Raw genomic sequence first — 13,580 nt, forward strand, 5'->3', positions numbered from 1 at the left:
GTTTCAGAATTAACGTGGCACAGAAACCCAGAATACAAAAGGTTGACGAGAAAAGCTGATTTGCTGGCCGCATGATTTCATATTTGCCGCGTAAATAATACAGGACCGTTTTGTGGGCTTGACCTCCTTGACAGCCTACCATCTGCCTACAGTGCTAACACTAAAACCCCGTTAATTCGACTTAAATCGTGCAGCGATATTTCTTTCTATAAAAAAAACGCCTTAACGACTATATCGTGGTCTATGTAGCATACCAAGTTAACAATTTCAGTTAAAAAAAACCTTCTGCGAACGGGAAGAACTGCTCAACAAGGTATTAGAATTGTTTGCAAGAAACGTACTTATTAGTGCGAATAAATTCACATTTTAACACAAGGTTGTAGAATATAGTCACCCCACTTTGTTATATATTTTTTTCGAAATACGAATACTTCATAATTCTCGTTTAGTGTAAATATTAATATGAACAAAAAATGCAAAAAATCAATTCTTAACCCGAAAAATGAGGACACCCCGACAAAATCGTGTCTATCTGAATAGACAAAGGGTTTCCAAGCGTTCCTCCCTTATTCCACTTAAAATTGCAAATCGAGTGACGAACCAACCCCATCGCCATCCAAGATTTATTCTGCAGACCCGGAGGGCCCCGAAAATGATTTGAAAATTATTCGCCATAAATCTAGGAATGTTAATAAGTATTATCTTGAAGAGTAGAACTATATAAGATTCCTGACCGATTTAAAAGCCAGAATCGTGAAATGATAGTCCTTGGATGATTTCGTACACCACGCGTCCCGATATCCTCGTTTTTGCGGTTTCTGCGAAATTCCGTGCACGATCCCTATTCGAACGAGTACGCAAACTTTCGACGATGGGGTACGTGAGGTTCGTCGCGGGCACAGTGGCCACGTTCATAGAGAATTACTTAACAGCTGAAAGTTTCACGGCTCATTGACATTCATCTCGTACGCGGTGTATCCGACCCCCCTGGCCACGTGTAGCCCTCTTCGTCTTCTCATCGACTGATTTCTACGTGGCCGTGGAACGGTTTTGGTTCGCCCAGTATCGATGGACACTTGGGCGAAGACGGTCCTCCCCGTGGGTGATGATCGTGACCGAGCGATGGTAGCTCCTTGATTGTGATTTTGGACCGTAACGGTGGTGCGCGCGTGAATTTGTTAACGTCCGCGTTGGAAAGGAGTTCGACTTTTCCAAGGCTTTGATTTTGTTAGTTGGTAAATCAGTTTGTCCATTACGATTATCTATTTCAGCATGTTGGGAATGTAATTATTTGTGCCGGTGATTATGAAAGCGGTATAATTGTAAGTCATTTGTTTTTTAATTTTGCGGTATTTAAATTCTTGCGTTTGTGTAATCGAAGTAATGCAACAAAAGAGATAAATTCAATTTTATTAAGCTTTCGACATAACCAAGTTAGAGCTCCTTCGTAATTGTCGGCACATTTAGGAATAAGAGTTTTTAATTGAGTTTTTAATGTTCATCGTTTTGGGAAACGTTGTTTCTGGGAAATCGCGTTTAAACTCACAAGTATATATTATTCATGTAACCAGTTTAATAAAATAGTGACAGCATCGGTTCATCGGATAAAGGGGACGTAGCCGCCAATGTTGTCATTTACATTGTTTTTTTTAAATAACTTATACTAATCCCTTGAACACACTAGAAACGTTTAATGCCCCGTGCACTTATAGACTGCAAATGTTCATAGCAGGAAATATTTTCAGCCCACGGTCTCGTTTATACACGATGATCCTCCATAAACAAACGTCGCCTATGAATGAGCCTATTAATAACTCTCTATTGATGTATTGTTACAGACGATCGATAGTGGATATAATCGATTTAGAAAATGGGTATCGAGAGTGTTTTAGCTGGTGGTTTGACCTCGGCCTCCACTGGACTTTCATGGTTCTTCCCAGTGCTGGCGGCCGCGCTCGTTTACTTCCAATATGAAGTTATGGACAACGAAGCACCGCCGATTAATATACCTTCCGAGGTGCTGCTGCCATCCTACGATTTTATCGTGATAGGAGCCGGTTCCGCGGGTGAATTTTCATCGCGTCGATTATTATACAATACACATGCTCGCTCTACGAATTGTCATGAAACTTGACACGCGTGTACTTTCGCTGCAGGAGCTGTCGTCGCGAGTCGTTTATCAGAGATAGAAAACTGGAACGTGCTCCTCTTGGAGGCTGGAGGCGATGAAACAGAAATCTCCGATGTTCCCCTTCTTGCAGGCTATCTGCAACTCAGCCAACTCGATTGGCAATACAAAACGGAGCCTGGAGGAAGTTACTGTCTAGGTAAATGACCTGTTTCTTTTTTTACATATATTATTCTATTCGCTGTCAATGATTCGTGTACGTTGGATGAATGATTGATTATAGTTATTTTAATTTTAACTTTAGGAAATATCTTTATGCACGCTGAGCAACAGACTTTTCTAAGCTCCCCATCTTCAACCTCGATAAACTTAGGAAAACCAAATATAGAGTCTTTCAAACGTTTCAATACTTCTCTGGTCCCCAGAAGAACTCCTGGAAAACTTTTGGGGATTAAATTTTACACGAGTCATACACTCAGTATAGGACTCATTGCAACTAGAGCTGTAAATATTGGAATATTCGAAGAAATTATTCGAATTCTCTAATATTCGAATATTTGAAGAAACTATTCGAATTCTCTAATATTCGAATATTCGAGGAAATTATTCGAATATTCGTTAAGGCCCTAATTGCAACCCCCTCCTTGCGAACACCCACGCTTCCATTTATTTATAAAACTATACACTTCAGCTAAATAACCAGTGCTCCACGTAGTGTTGCGGCATTCACGCCCTTTAAACCTAATAAACATCCCCCAACCACTCACCTCCCAACACACGAACCCACAAGCCCCAGCAACGCATCACACACCACAAACAGCACCTCGCAACTCTCATCACCCCCAATGATAATCCCCAGCAATGGAGCAGGGTCGCTGCAACTGGCCACGCGGCAAGGTGATCGGGGGCAGCAGCGTCCTCAACTACATGCTCTACCTGCGCGGCAACAAGAAGGACTACGACACCTGGGAGCAGCAGGGGAATCCAGGCTGGGGGTCCAGGGAGGTCCTCTATTACTTCAAGAAGTCGGAGGATAACCAGAATCCCTACCTAACCCGTACACCGTACCACGGCACCGGTGGCTACCTGACCGTGCAAGAGGCACCCTGGCACACGCCCCTAGCCGCAGCCTTCGTGCAGGCTGGCCAGGAGATGGGCTACGACAATCGCGACATAAACGGCGACCACCACACGGGATTCATGATCGCGCAGGGTACCATCAGACGCGGGAGCCGATGCTCCACAGCGAAGGCGTTCCTGCGACCAGCCAGGCTGCGCAAGAACCTCCACGTCGCCATGCACTCGCAGGTGACCAGGATCCTGATAGACCCGAAGTCGAAGAGGACCTACGGCGTGGAGTTCGTCAGAGACGAGAAGGTGTTCCGTATAAGGGCGAGGAAGGAGGTGATCGTGTCCGGTGGGTCGGTAAACTCCCCCCAGCTGCTGATGCTCTCAGGGCTCGGGCCCAGGGAGGACCTCCTCCGACATGGGATCCCGGTGATTCAGGACCTCAGAGTAGGGGAAAACCTTCAGGATCACGTCGGCCTCGGTGGGCTGACGTTCATGGTGAACCAGGAGATCTCCATGGTGGAGAAGAGGCTGCACAGCGTGCAAGCAGTCATGCAGTATGCGATCTTCGGGGACGGTCCACTGACAGTGTTAGGCGGCGTGGAAGGTCTAGCGTTCGTTAACACGAAATACGTGAATGCCTCCGACGATTTCCCAGACATCGAGCTGCATTTCATATCGGGCTCGACTAACTCCGACGGCGGCAGACAGATCAGGAAAGTCCACGGCCTGACCAAACGGTTCTACGACGCCGTCTTTGGGACTATCAATGATAAGGATGTGTGGAGCGTGATCCCTATGCTACTGAGGCCGAAGAGCAAGGGGGTGATCAAGTTGCGCAGCAAGAACCCGTTCGATCATCCGCTAATTTATGCGAATTACTTCAAGGAGCCGGAAGACATCGCCACTCTGATCGAAGGGGTGAAGATAGGCGTCGCGCTTAGTAGAACCGCGGCGTTCAGACGCTTCGGCAGCGAGCTGAACTCCAAGCAGTTCCCCGGCTGCAGGCACATACCGATGTACAGCGATCCTTACTGGGAATGCATGATCAGGCATTACTCGGCGACCATCTACCACCCGGTGGGCACTTGTAAGATGGGCCCTTACTGGGACCCAGAGGCTGTCGTGGACCCACAGCTTCGGGTGTACGGTGTCAGCGGGCTTCGCGTCATAGACGCCTCCATCATGCCGAACCTCGTCAGCGGGAATACCAATGCGCCGGTAATAATGATCGGGGAGAAAGGGTCCGACATGATCAAGGAGTTCTGGATGAAGCGACGAGGTCGGGGATGAATGTGACTGCGTTCGTGAAACTGACTATTTCGTGGTTTAAATGTTGATTGTTGAAAGAGGATCTGAACTCCAGCTAGGAGTGAAACAGTGTTGCTTAGAGGAACGGCTTGAAACGGGCTAGAAGCAAAGTTTTATTAACTTTGAGTGACTTAGGCTGTTGTAAATATTGAATCGAGCTAGTTTTAAGATGCGGAAAGATTGTGAAGAGACTCGACGAAACGAACAGAGTGATTGATAGTGACGACAGTGATAGAAGGTAGTATGGAAACTAGTGTTGGCAAAGCGAGGCTTGATCATCACTTTGAGTGGTATAAGATTTGGAAAGATATTGGTTCGAGTTAGACAGGCTTTGAGGGATTTGTCGATATTAATGAAAGTTTGAAATTCTACGTTTTCTATTAAGGTGCGATCCCACGGTGCGTGGCTCGGCGAGCTTTCCGTCGTACAGAAGTAGGGGTAAGCTTGTGGCAGTGCGGTATAAGCCAGGAGCTGCGAATCAGTAAGCTCGTGGATGAAAACCAATGGTTTCAATGCAATGATTGTTACAGGTGGGGTCATGAAATGTGCGGAGCAGCCGAAATAAACTGTATTTGATCAATATGTACATCCGAACGTAAAAAATAAAATATTTTATAAATCCTATTTCTATATTTTTGTAATAAAAATAAATTCATAGATGGATAAAAAAAACCATGGATAGAACAAGAAATAGTAAAAGCACATGTGAAAATGACTTTAAAAACTCGTATATACATGAATTATTCAATATTTCTTGAGTAGGTGATATTAGGTTCTACTTCAGGAACTTCTAACTTATGCTACATGAAAGATGAATAATTTCTCATTACTTGAAACGAATTGCGTGCAAAAATATCAATTATTATTCAACTGACAGCGATTTAACTTTTGCTAGGCGATATTAGGTACGGGGTCACTCTATATCCCACTTTAATAGCTGTTAATAACAGTTGCAAGCGATACAATATTTATGCCACGTATCAGTCAATAGTCAAAAAGAATCGATATTATGGCATGGAAAACAATCGACATGTGTTACATAAGAAAAACGACCTTTCACGTTTATTTTTAACTGATCCAAGAAAAGCACTTAGGTACATTAACGACCATTTTGCATATTAGAGTACATTAAAGACCATTTTGCATATTAGAAAATAATGGTATGCATAATTATTTCAGTCCTTGTCTTTTTTAACCGACTTCAAATAGAAAGAGGCTCTCAGTTCGATGTGTGTGTATGTATGTATTATGTTTGTCCGCGAATTTCTCCGTAATTACTGCACCAATTTTCGCGAAACTTATTGCGTTTACTTTAGCTTCAATCAACTTACGCCATGAAGAAAGAATTATAAAAATCGGTTAAGTAGTTGTGAAGTTACACCAAAAATAAGAAATCTGTTTCATTATTAACACATTGTATGTCAAGCTCACCGATACGAAGGGCATCTAGAATTATTACCCTACTTAAGCCAACGTAAGCTTGTCCCTATGCAAATAATGCTCTTCGCCCATTGCAATTACTTTCATAGTCTGCCAACTAATAAAAATATGCAAATAAAATAAAATTTAAAAAAACTTAAATCGACTTCAAAATAGCTAAGAAAAGCATAGAATAATTTTCCTTATTACTGTATCTAGATACCTACTACAATATTTTCTAAATGTCATAATGTGTAGTCTGTTGCTCAACATTACACGAACATGCGATATTAATTTGGTTTTTAAATACCATCGCATATTTATTATTTACACGAATATCTATTTCCGCTCTGCAATTAAACTGACTTCCTACTACAACTTCACACTCAAATGATACCGAACACGGCCATCGTTTATTTTTTTTCCGGATTCTACTGGAACATGTTGTTAACTATAATTGCATGACTGATAGCCGCGGATTTTCGAGTTTTCGTATTCTGAACTTTTGCCAGGCTTCTTCTCCACTGTAAGCGCACGTGTAAAAGGCCCGTGTATCCGCGGTCTTATGCTTTTGCATTGGTAGTTGACACGCCCATATGTCGCTCGGTATCTCTTCCAAGTGTTGGAGGTGGGAGGGATTTAATTGTTCGACGGTAGTTAGTCGAACAATATTTAGAAATAATGGGGATGTACACAAACCGTTTTTTGAAAGATAATTTCCGCGTAAGTAATGAAGGACTACTTACATAAATATATAAAATGTTGGCTCGCACAGAAAGTGGTGACAGTGGAAGCATGTTCAGATGAATGCACAGTTCTGCGTGAGACATACGTCTGTTAATGAAAAGAGCACAGCGAGTGCGAGTCGTAGGTGAGTTTCGGTATGCTCAAGGTATTTCTGACATGCCATTCTTGGCATTAAACGTCTGAAAGCACCGGATGTTCGCGACGCGCAGTTGCGCCAATGGAACTCTGCCTTTACACGAAAGTACGGTTCTCACAATGTTTAAAGCTAAGTATCCCAAACGGAATTTGAATGTCTATTCACAAATCTGATAATATGAAAATGTCTTTACCCACTTTTCCCTGTGCTCTAAATTCGGGTAACCCAGATTTTACTGTAACAGCACTCCATTAATCATATAAGATGAGATACATAAATAGAACAAACAGATAATTTTACAAATTGTGATTTATATTTTCCTACGTTGACTGTTCAGGTATAACGTCGAATGTCACGAGAAAACTGCTTCGATGTAGAAAGTAACTGCTTGGTTAGTTGTCGTATGGTCAAAGCTGATACGACATCGCATGTTAATGACTAGGAGGAAACAATAAATTTCACCTACTTTAAACTACTACAACTAAATTTTTGCGCACTTAAAATGCCGTTAAATAGAAGCAACGCAGCATACGCGACTTGTTGTATCGACAGGAATCACCGTCTAATTGCAACACGGGGAATATAAATTCGATTACGGTTGTTGCAGTGCTTGCTGATTATCAAAAAGGATGGATGCCACTGGTAGAGGGTCCTCGTTTTGGGAAGCAGTAGCACAGGTCCCACACCTGAGCTTCGCGGTGCTGCTGCACGCGGTGATCTTATTTTACAGGCCCGATATAGTCGATCGTGAGAACAGAGTAACACCAATACCGGTAGCAAGTATCGAAAGTAATTACGATTACGTGGTAATCGGTGCTGGATCGGCTGGCGCTGTGATCGCCAATCGTTTATCGGAGAACGGAAACTGGTCGGTGCTGTTATTGGAGGCTGGTCCGGACGACCCAGTGGAAGCTGACGTGCCCCTAATGTACATGGGCCTTCAACGAACCCCCATCGATTGGAAATTCAGAACCGAACCGTCGGACAACTACTGTCTGGCGATGAACAATCATCAATGCAACTGGCCGCGCGGCAAGGTATCGAAGAATACAGTTCATTCACGATTCAGGGTTACTTGAAATTGATAGAATAAGAATGGTAGATTGGCCAATTATCTAACCTAAATTAAATTTTTGAACGAAGCTTGAAAAGCTAAGAGATATTTCTGAATACTATACATCGGTTATAAAGTCGTTGATTTTACAGACATCTTCCAAATTTTCCTTCCTGCAACGTCTTACCATTTCCTATACACATATTGTTCCATTGGAACCGATCAATTCAATCAATTCTGCAGTTCCATTAAATAGTATGTTCCCAAAGAGCCACCATTTATCCAACACCAGTAACGTTACACTGCAATCGTGCACTTTAATTGATATTCTAGAAAGCTTAATTATCTTCAACCAAATAGAGTGCTATCTCTATTCAATCCAAGCAGCCCTTGCCTAAGTTTCGATTGGGAAGCTGCGTTGAGCCGACGCGACTTACTTTTGCAACGATCGCAATCGAAGGGAAGAATCGATTTTCTGGAATGAAATGTTTAAGGTTCTCGGTGGCAGCAGTGTATTGAACGCCATGCTGTACATCCGCGGCAACAAGAGAGACTACGACGGCTGGGAAGAGATGGGCAATCCGGGATGGAACTACGAGAGCGTGTTGCCCTACTTCAAGAAGTCCGAGGACATGAAGATCCTCGAATACCAGGATTCGCCGTATCACCACAAGGGTGGATACTTGACCGTCGAATATTTTCGGTATCGTTCACCAGTCACGGACCACTTGGTGAATGCAAATATCGATATGGGGTACGCGCTGAAGGACGTGAATGGGGCGAATCAAACAGGGATTACGTTCTCCCATGGAACGCTGAGGGATGGACTACGGTGCAGCACAGAAAAGGCCTTTCTTCGCCCGGCTTCCAAGAGGAAGAACCTGTACGTCAGCACGCGAACGATGGTGCAGAAGATTCTGACGCGCCAAGGTGAGCCGCTCGTTGCTTTCGTTTTTGTTAATTGGAGTTTGTTAGATAAGTGGATTTCTATTAAGCATTAGTATACTCGAGGCTTTCTACTTGACGTTATCGGTAGAGATCAAAATATTGATTACTGTAAAAGTCTGAAAAAGAAGCCACAGCCTGTTGTTCTGACTCTTCGAAAGTTAAAGTGTACCCAGGATAATTAAGGTACGTTTCAGGTCATTATTTTGTGTCAATTCGCAGATGAACACTCCACGACCGCCTGCGGCGTGGAAATTCGAGCGGGGGGGATACCACTCAAGGTGATGGCGAATCGCGAGATTATTTTGTCAGCTGGTTCGATACAATCGCCACAGCTGTTGATGCTGTCTGGTATCGGCCCCAAGGACCACCTGAAGGAAGTGGGAATTCCTGTGGTCCATGACTCTCCCGGCGTGGGCCAGAATCTTCACGATCATGCAGGGATAGGTGGTCAGGCGTACGTGATAGACCCACCAGCGGACTACAACGGCAGCAGACCCTTCACCTTTAATATGACAGACCCTAGCGTAAACGAGTCTTTAATAGAATTCGCCTTCAACTATACTGGTACCTGCTACTCATTATCATTATCTGAGGCTATGAGTTTCATTAACACCAAGTAAGTACCGTGAAATCCAATTGAAACGAATATTTGAAGAAGACTTTGCGTTTCGATATACTTTCTTATGGGTGCAATAAATTGAAAAATGTAAACAGCTTGTTTAAAAAAGTATTATTATCTGTGGAAGTAGAAAAGGTCGGGCAAAAAAATATTCGCCCAAATCCAATGTGTAATTTATCAGAACGTAATTAGAATACGTTAATATTCTTCTAATATTCCTGGTATTTTATTATAAACTTTAATCTATTATGAATGGATTCAATTAATTTTCTGAGAAACTCGGGCTAGTCTTGTTCCATTCTTCGAAAAAAATTTCTTACTTCATTTCTTTGGTAGACGGTACTAACTAAGAATATATTAACCCTTCGTGGTTATACGGGGTGTATTGTACCCCAAGAATAATTTTCGAGTTAAAATGTCCTGATTCGCTTTCCGTTGTATACGAATGGCGCTGCTTGCCAAAATTACTCGCTAATACAACGGATAAATCCTTCTTCTAGATACGCAAATAAGTCGGCGGATTACCCAGACGTACAGATCATGTTTAGCTCCACGTCTGGAGCAGGAGCAGATAATCTAAAGGCGGTCACCAACATACAGGACAATAACTACGAAAGTTTGTACGCCAACCTCGGGTACCGAAACAACACGTACCAGGCATTCCCAATGCTGTTGAGACCTCGGAGCAGAGGATACATCAAGTTGCGATCAAAAGATCCGTATCAGCATCCGATCATCGTTCCCAATTACTTTAACGATACTACTGACCTCGATGTGATTGTAAGGAAGCCTAACTCTATCTGATTATTTAACAAAGTGGCAGCTATAATATCGATGGCTTACTGAACAAATATTGTATGTCCACTTTCAGTGAAAAAACAGCCTGACATCCTGACTGTTTGTTTATGCTGTATAAAAATCATAGTTTTATATTACTTCATAAAGGTACCATAGATTAGGAGAAATTGGTCAATTTTGGACCTGGCTAGCAACGAAAGTTTTTTACAGGATATGTTTCTAAAGGTCTTAAGGCATCCAAAGTACATAATTATTTACCCTGAAGGCAAAGGGAAAGTTATAAATAATAACTTTCAGTTCACGACAAGTTTTTATATAAGAATCAAATCTCGTTAGAGTTTAAAATCCTTGTATTCTCCACGAAGTAATATCAATAGTACGTAAAACACTTAGTTTGTTATTTAGGATGGGTCCAGATAGACACTGCATTCGCTAAGCAAGGGTTAAACTTCCTTTTCACCATTACTGCATTCAACGTCACACTAACACCCCTCTTCCTTTGTTTCACACAGGCAGAAGGGGCTCTGTATCTCTACAACCTGATAAATACCCCAACGCTGAAGAAACTGAATGCTCGACCAAACCCAAACAAACTTCCAGGATGCTCGTCGCTACCGTTCCCATCGCTCGAATACTGGAAATGTTGCGCCCGCCAGTACACGTTCACGATCTACCACCCAGTGGGCACGTGCAAAATGGGTCCTAAGGACGACCCGATGTCCGTGGTCGATCACAGATTAAGGGTGCACGGTGTGAAGGGTCTGCGAGTGGTCGATAGCTCGATCATGCCACGTATCACTAGCGGAAACACGAATGCGCCGACCATAATGATCGCTGAAAAAGCTGCGGATATGATTAAGGAGGACAACAAGTCGTAGGTGGCTAAATATTGTCGTGGGTAAAGCATGCGATATTAAATGCATCGAGAAGGGGGGAGAAACTGCACGCATGGATATTATAAGTCGAAGGAAAATCCAATTAATGGGGGAGACTGCGGCGGCTGGATGTGTAGGGAGGATACAGCTTTATATTCCCCGTCTAATAAACAATTAAGAACTGTACGTTGTAGTACAGAATGCTCCCAACAGATTGCAACATGTAGCGATAATTGCAAATTGATCTGTTGAGCTGTGGTTGAATATAGATTTTTTGTTCATTATATGAGTGTTACATGCAATTCTGAATACTTTCACAAGGGTTAAATGAGTCAATGCAATTGATCTGAAAACACTTTAACCTTGATAAGTGTGAGTTTTGACTAATTTCGCGTATAAGTGATGACCGCCGTCAGTGCGTAATAGATATCCTTTCGACTTTTCTTGGTAGATTTTTTATTTTTTTATCAGTTCACATAGAGTAGAATGCGGACATCATAATGGAAACACTTGGAACTCGCGGATTCATCGTGCAATGATTATAGAATAGATTGAAGCAAATACTTGGAATTTGAGATTGAACCTGATTCTTTGCAGTCAAAATCTTATTGAAGTACACGATAGTTTCTTCTTCGGCAAATTAACGCGCTCGTGAAAGTAATTTTTCTACCGCCTCGCAAATTTAGCATTCAAATGAATTACCTTAATTAGAAGCGAAGAAATATGGACATACTACTTAGTTTCGTCCGAGAGGACAGACTTACCTGCAACAAAGGATAAGATCAAGATTAGAATAAGATTACGATCGTTTTACCAGCGAATAATACATTTCGTCATCTGATTATCAAGTTATGGGAACGTTGATAAATACAGTTGCAAAATTCAATTTCGAAAAGTTGAAGAGCGAGCGGACTGTTGAGTGTACGAAAATATACGCGTCTACCACCCACGATCTTCAACCAATCGCACGCGCGGTACACGTGTGACGAAAGAGGATCAAATAATTTCGAGTGGAGTGGACTTTAGCTAAATTAGCGTTTAACCCTTTGAGCACAGAGGCTGAAACACTTAGCGTACATCGTGTGCGGAAATCATTCAGTTTCATTTGTTCACGGTACTCACTGAACGCCGCTTGAGTGTTTGAAGTCGCTTAAAAAACAAATTTATCATTGTACCAATTGGGGAACATACTTCGTATAACAGCGAAAGAATCATCAAATTCGGTCCACGCGTTACAAAGTTATGCGCGAGCATGTATTAAAACTGTAATTCTATATAATTCTAGAATATCTAGATAATAATAATAAAAAAAAAATTAACATGGTACCACCGGCTCTTCACACTCTTCCAAATAAAAAAAAAATCATCGAAATCGGTGCACTTCAGTATGCGGAAATTATGCGTGACTATACAAATATAATGAAATATACGTGGCGAATTGAGTGACCTCCTCCTTTTGAAGTCGGTTAAAAAATGTTGGCTGACACGGCAAATCGTAACAGTGGACGATGCATGTTTTATTTCGTCAGTTGAATGCGTGGTGCTGCGTGATACATATGTACGCCCGTCAGCGAAAACTGCTTACCGATTGCGAGGAAACAGAGAATTTCGGTATATTTGAGGTATTTTTGACATATTCACACACTACCTTTCTATTTTCCATATCTCTTAACTAGTGTTGTCTCTCTCGCAGAACAACATCCGACGAGGGAACCGTTCGAGGTGGTCCTCCTAGATTTTAAGGTACCTCTGTCTCATTCTACCGATGCGGAATCTATGTCGTTATGGCGCGTAGATGGATTATACTTTTTGAGATAGTTAGTTCTAAACGTTTGTAAGCACCGTATGTTCGCGGCGCGCAGATGCACCAATGGAACCCCGCCTTTACAGAAACGTATGGCGCTCACAATGCTTAAAGCTAAATATCTCAAAAAGTATAAATCGTCTACGCTTGTAACTATATATTATGCAGCGGTAGAGTGAGATCTAAATTTGTACAAAATTGCATTCAAATCTGGGACGATCTCGAACGGTTCCATCGTCAGATGCAAGTGGCGAAGAAAAGGGCCCTTCACTGCCAAGAAATTGAACGATGTTCTATGTTCGATTATGAACAAACATGGGAATATTTTATGGCTAATGTTTTATTAATCTAGTAACATTAACATGCCTAAAAATAGTAAAGTTCAGAAACTTGCAAATTTATCATCGGTGGCCCAATGGCAGTGAACTTGTTCAAGGGTTGCGTTCCAAGGGCCACCATATTATTCTAACAAAAGAAATTTAATGTCTACCATTCACAAATCTGACAATACGAAAATGTATTAATCAAGATTGGCCTATGCTCTAAATTCATGTAATCCAGATTTTATTGTAACAGAATTCCGTTAAGCTTATAAAATAAACTACATAAATCGAATAATTACACAGATATCTAGTTTCATAAACTGTGATTCATATTTTCCTACACTGAGTGG

At 42.0% G+C, this 13,580-nt stretch overlaps 3 protein-coding genes across 7 annotated transcripts in view; 2 read left to right on the forward strand and 1 right to left on the reverse strand.

Moving 5' to 3' along the window:
- Positions 1 to 13,580, reverse strand: part of Flo2 (flotillin-2) — a 127,999-nt gene that overhangs the window by 20,702 nt on the left and 93,717 nt on the right. The gene's annotated exons all lie outside the window — the stretch shown is intronic.
- Positions 1,656 to 5,036, forward strand: LOC143367473 (glucose dehydrogenase [FAD, quinone]). Its single transcript, XM_076809314.1, has 3 exons — positions 1,656 to 2,066; positions 2,157 to 2,327; positions 2,988 to 5,036. Exons 1-3 carry the CDS (start codon positions 1,871 to 1,873, stop codon positions 4,487 to 4,489), a joined length of 1,869 nt encoding a protein of 622 aa, XP_076665429.1. The 5' UTR covers positions 1,656 to 1,870; the 3' UTR covers positions 4,490 to 5,036.
- LOC143367471 (glucose dehydrogenase [FAD, quinone]-like) lies at positions 6,712 to 12,429 on the forward strand. Its single transcript, XM_076809313.1, has 6 exons — positions 6,712 to 6,818; positions 7,417 to 7,846; positions 8,358 to 8,793; positions 9,031 to 9,427; positions 9,931 to 10,210; positions 10,741 to 12,429. The coding sequence occupies exons 2-6, from the start codon at positions 7,439 to 7,441 to the stop codon at positions 11,104 to 11,106; spliced, it is 1,887 nt and encodes a 628-aa protein (XP_076665428.1). The 5' UTR covers positions 6,712 to 6,818; positions 7,417 to 7,438; the 3' UTR covers positions 11,107 to 12,429.

Source organism: Andrena cerasifolii, chromosome 3, assembly GCF_050908995.1.
Source record: "Andrena cerasifolii isolate SP2316 chromosome 3, iyAndCera1_principal, whole genome shotgun sequence".
In the NCBI taxonomy this organism is placed as follows: Eukaryota; Metazoa; Arthropoda; class Insecta; order Hymenoptera; family Andrenidae; genus Andrena; species Andrena cerasifolii.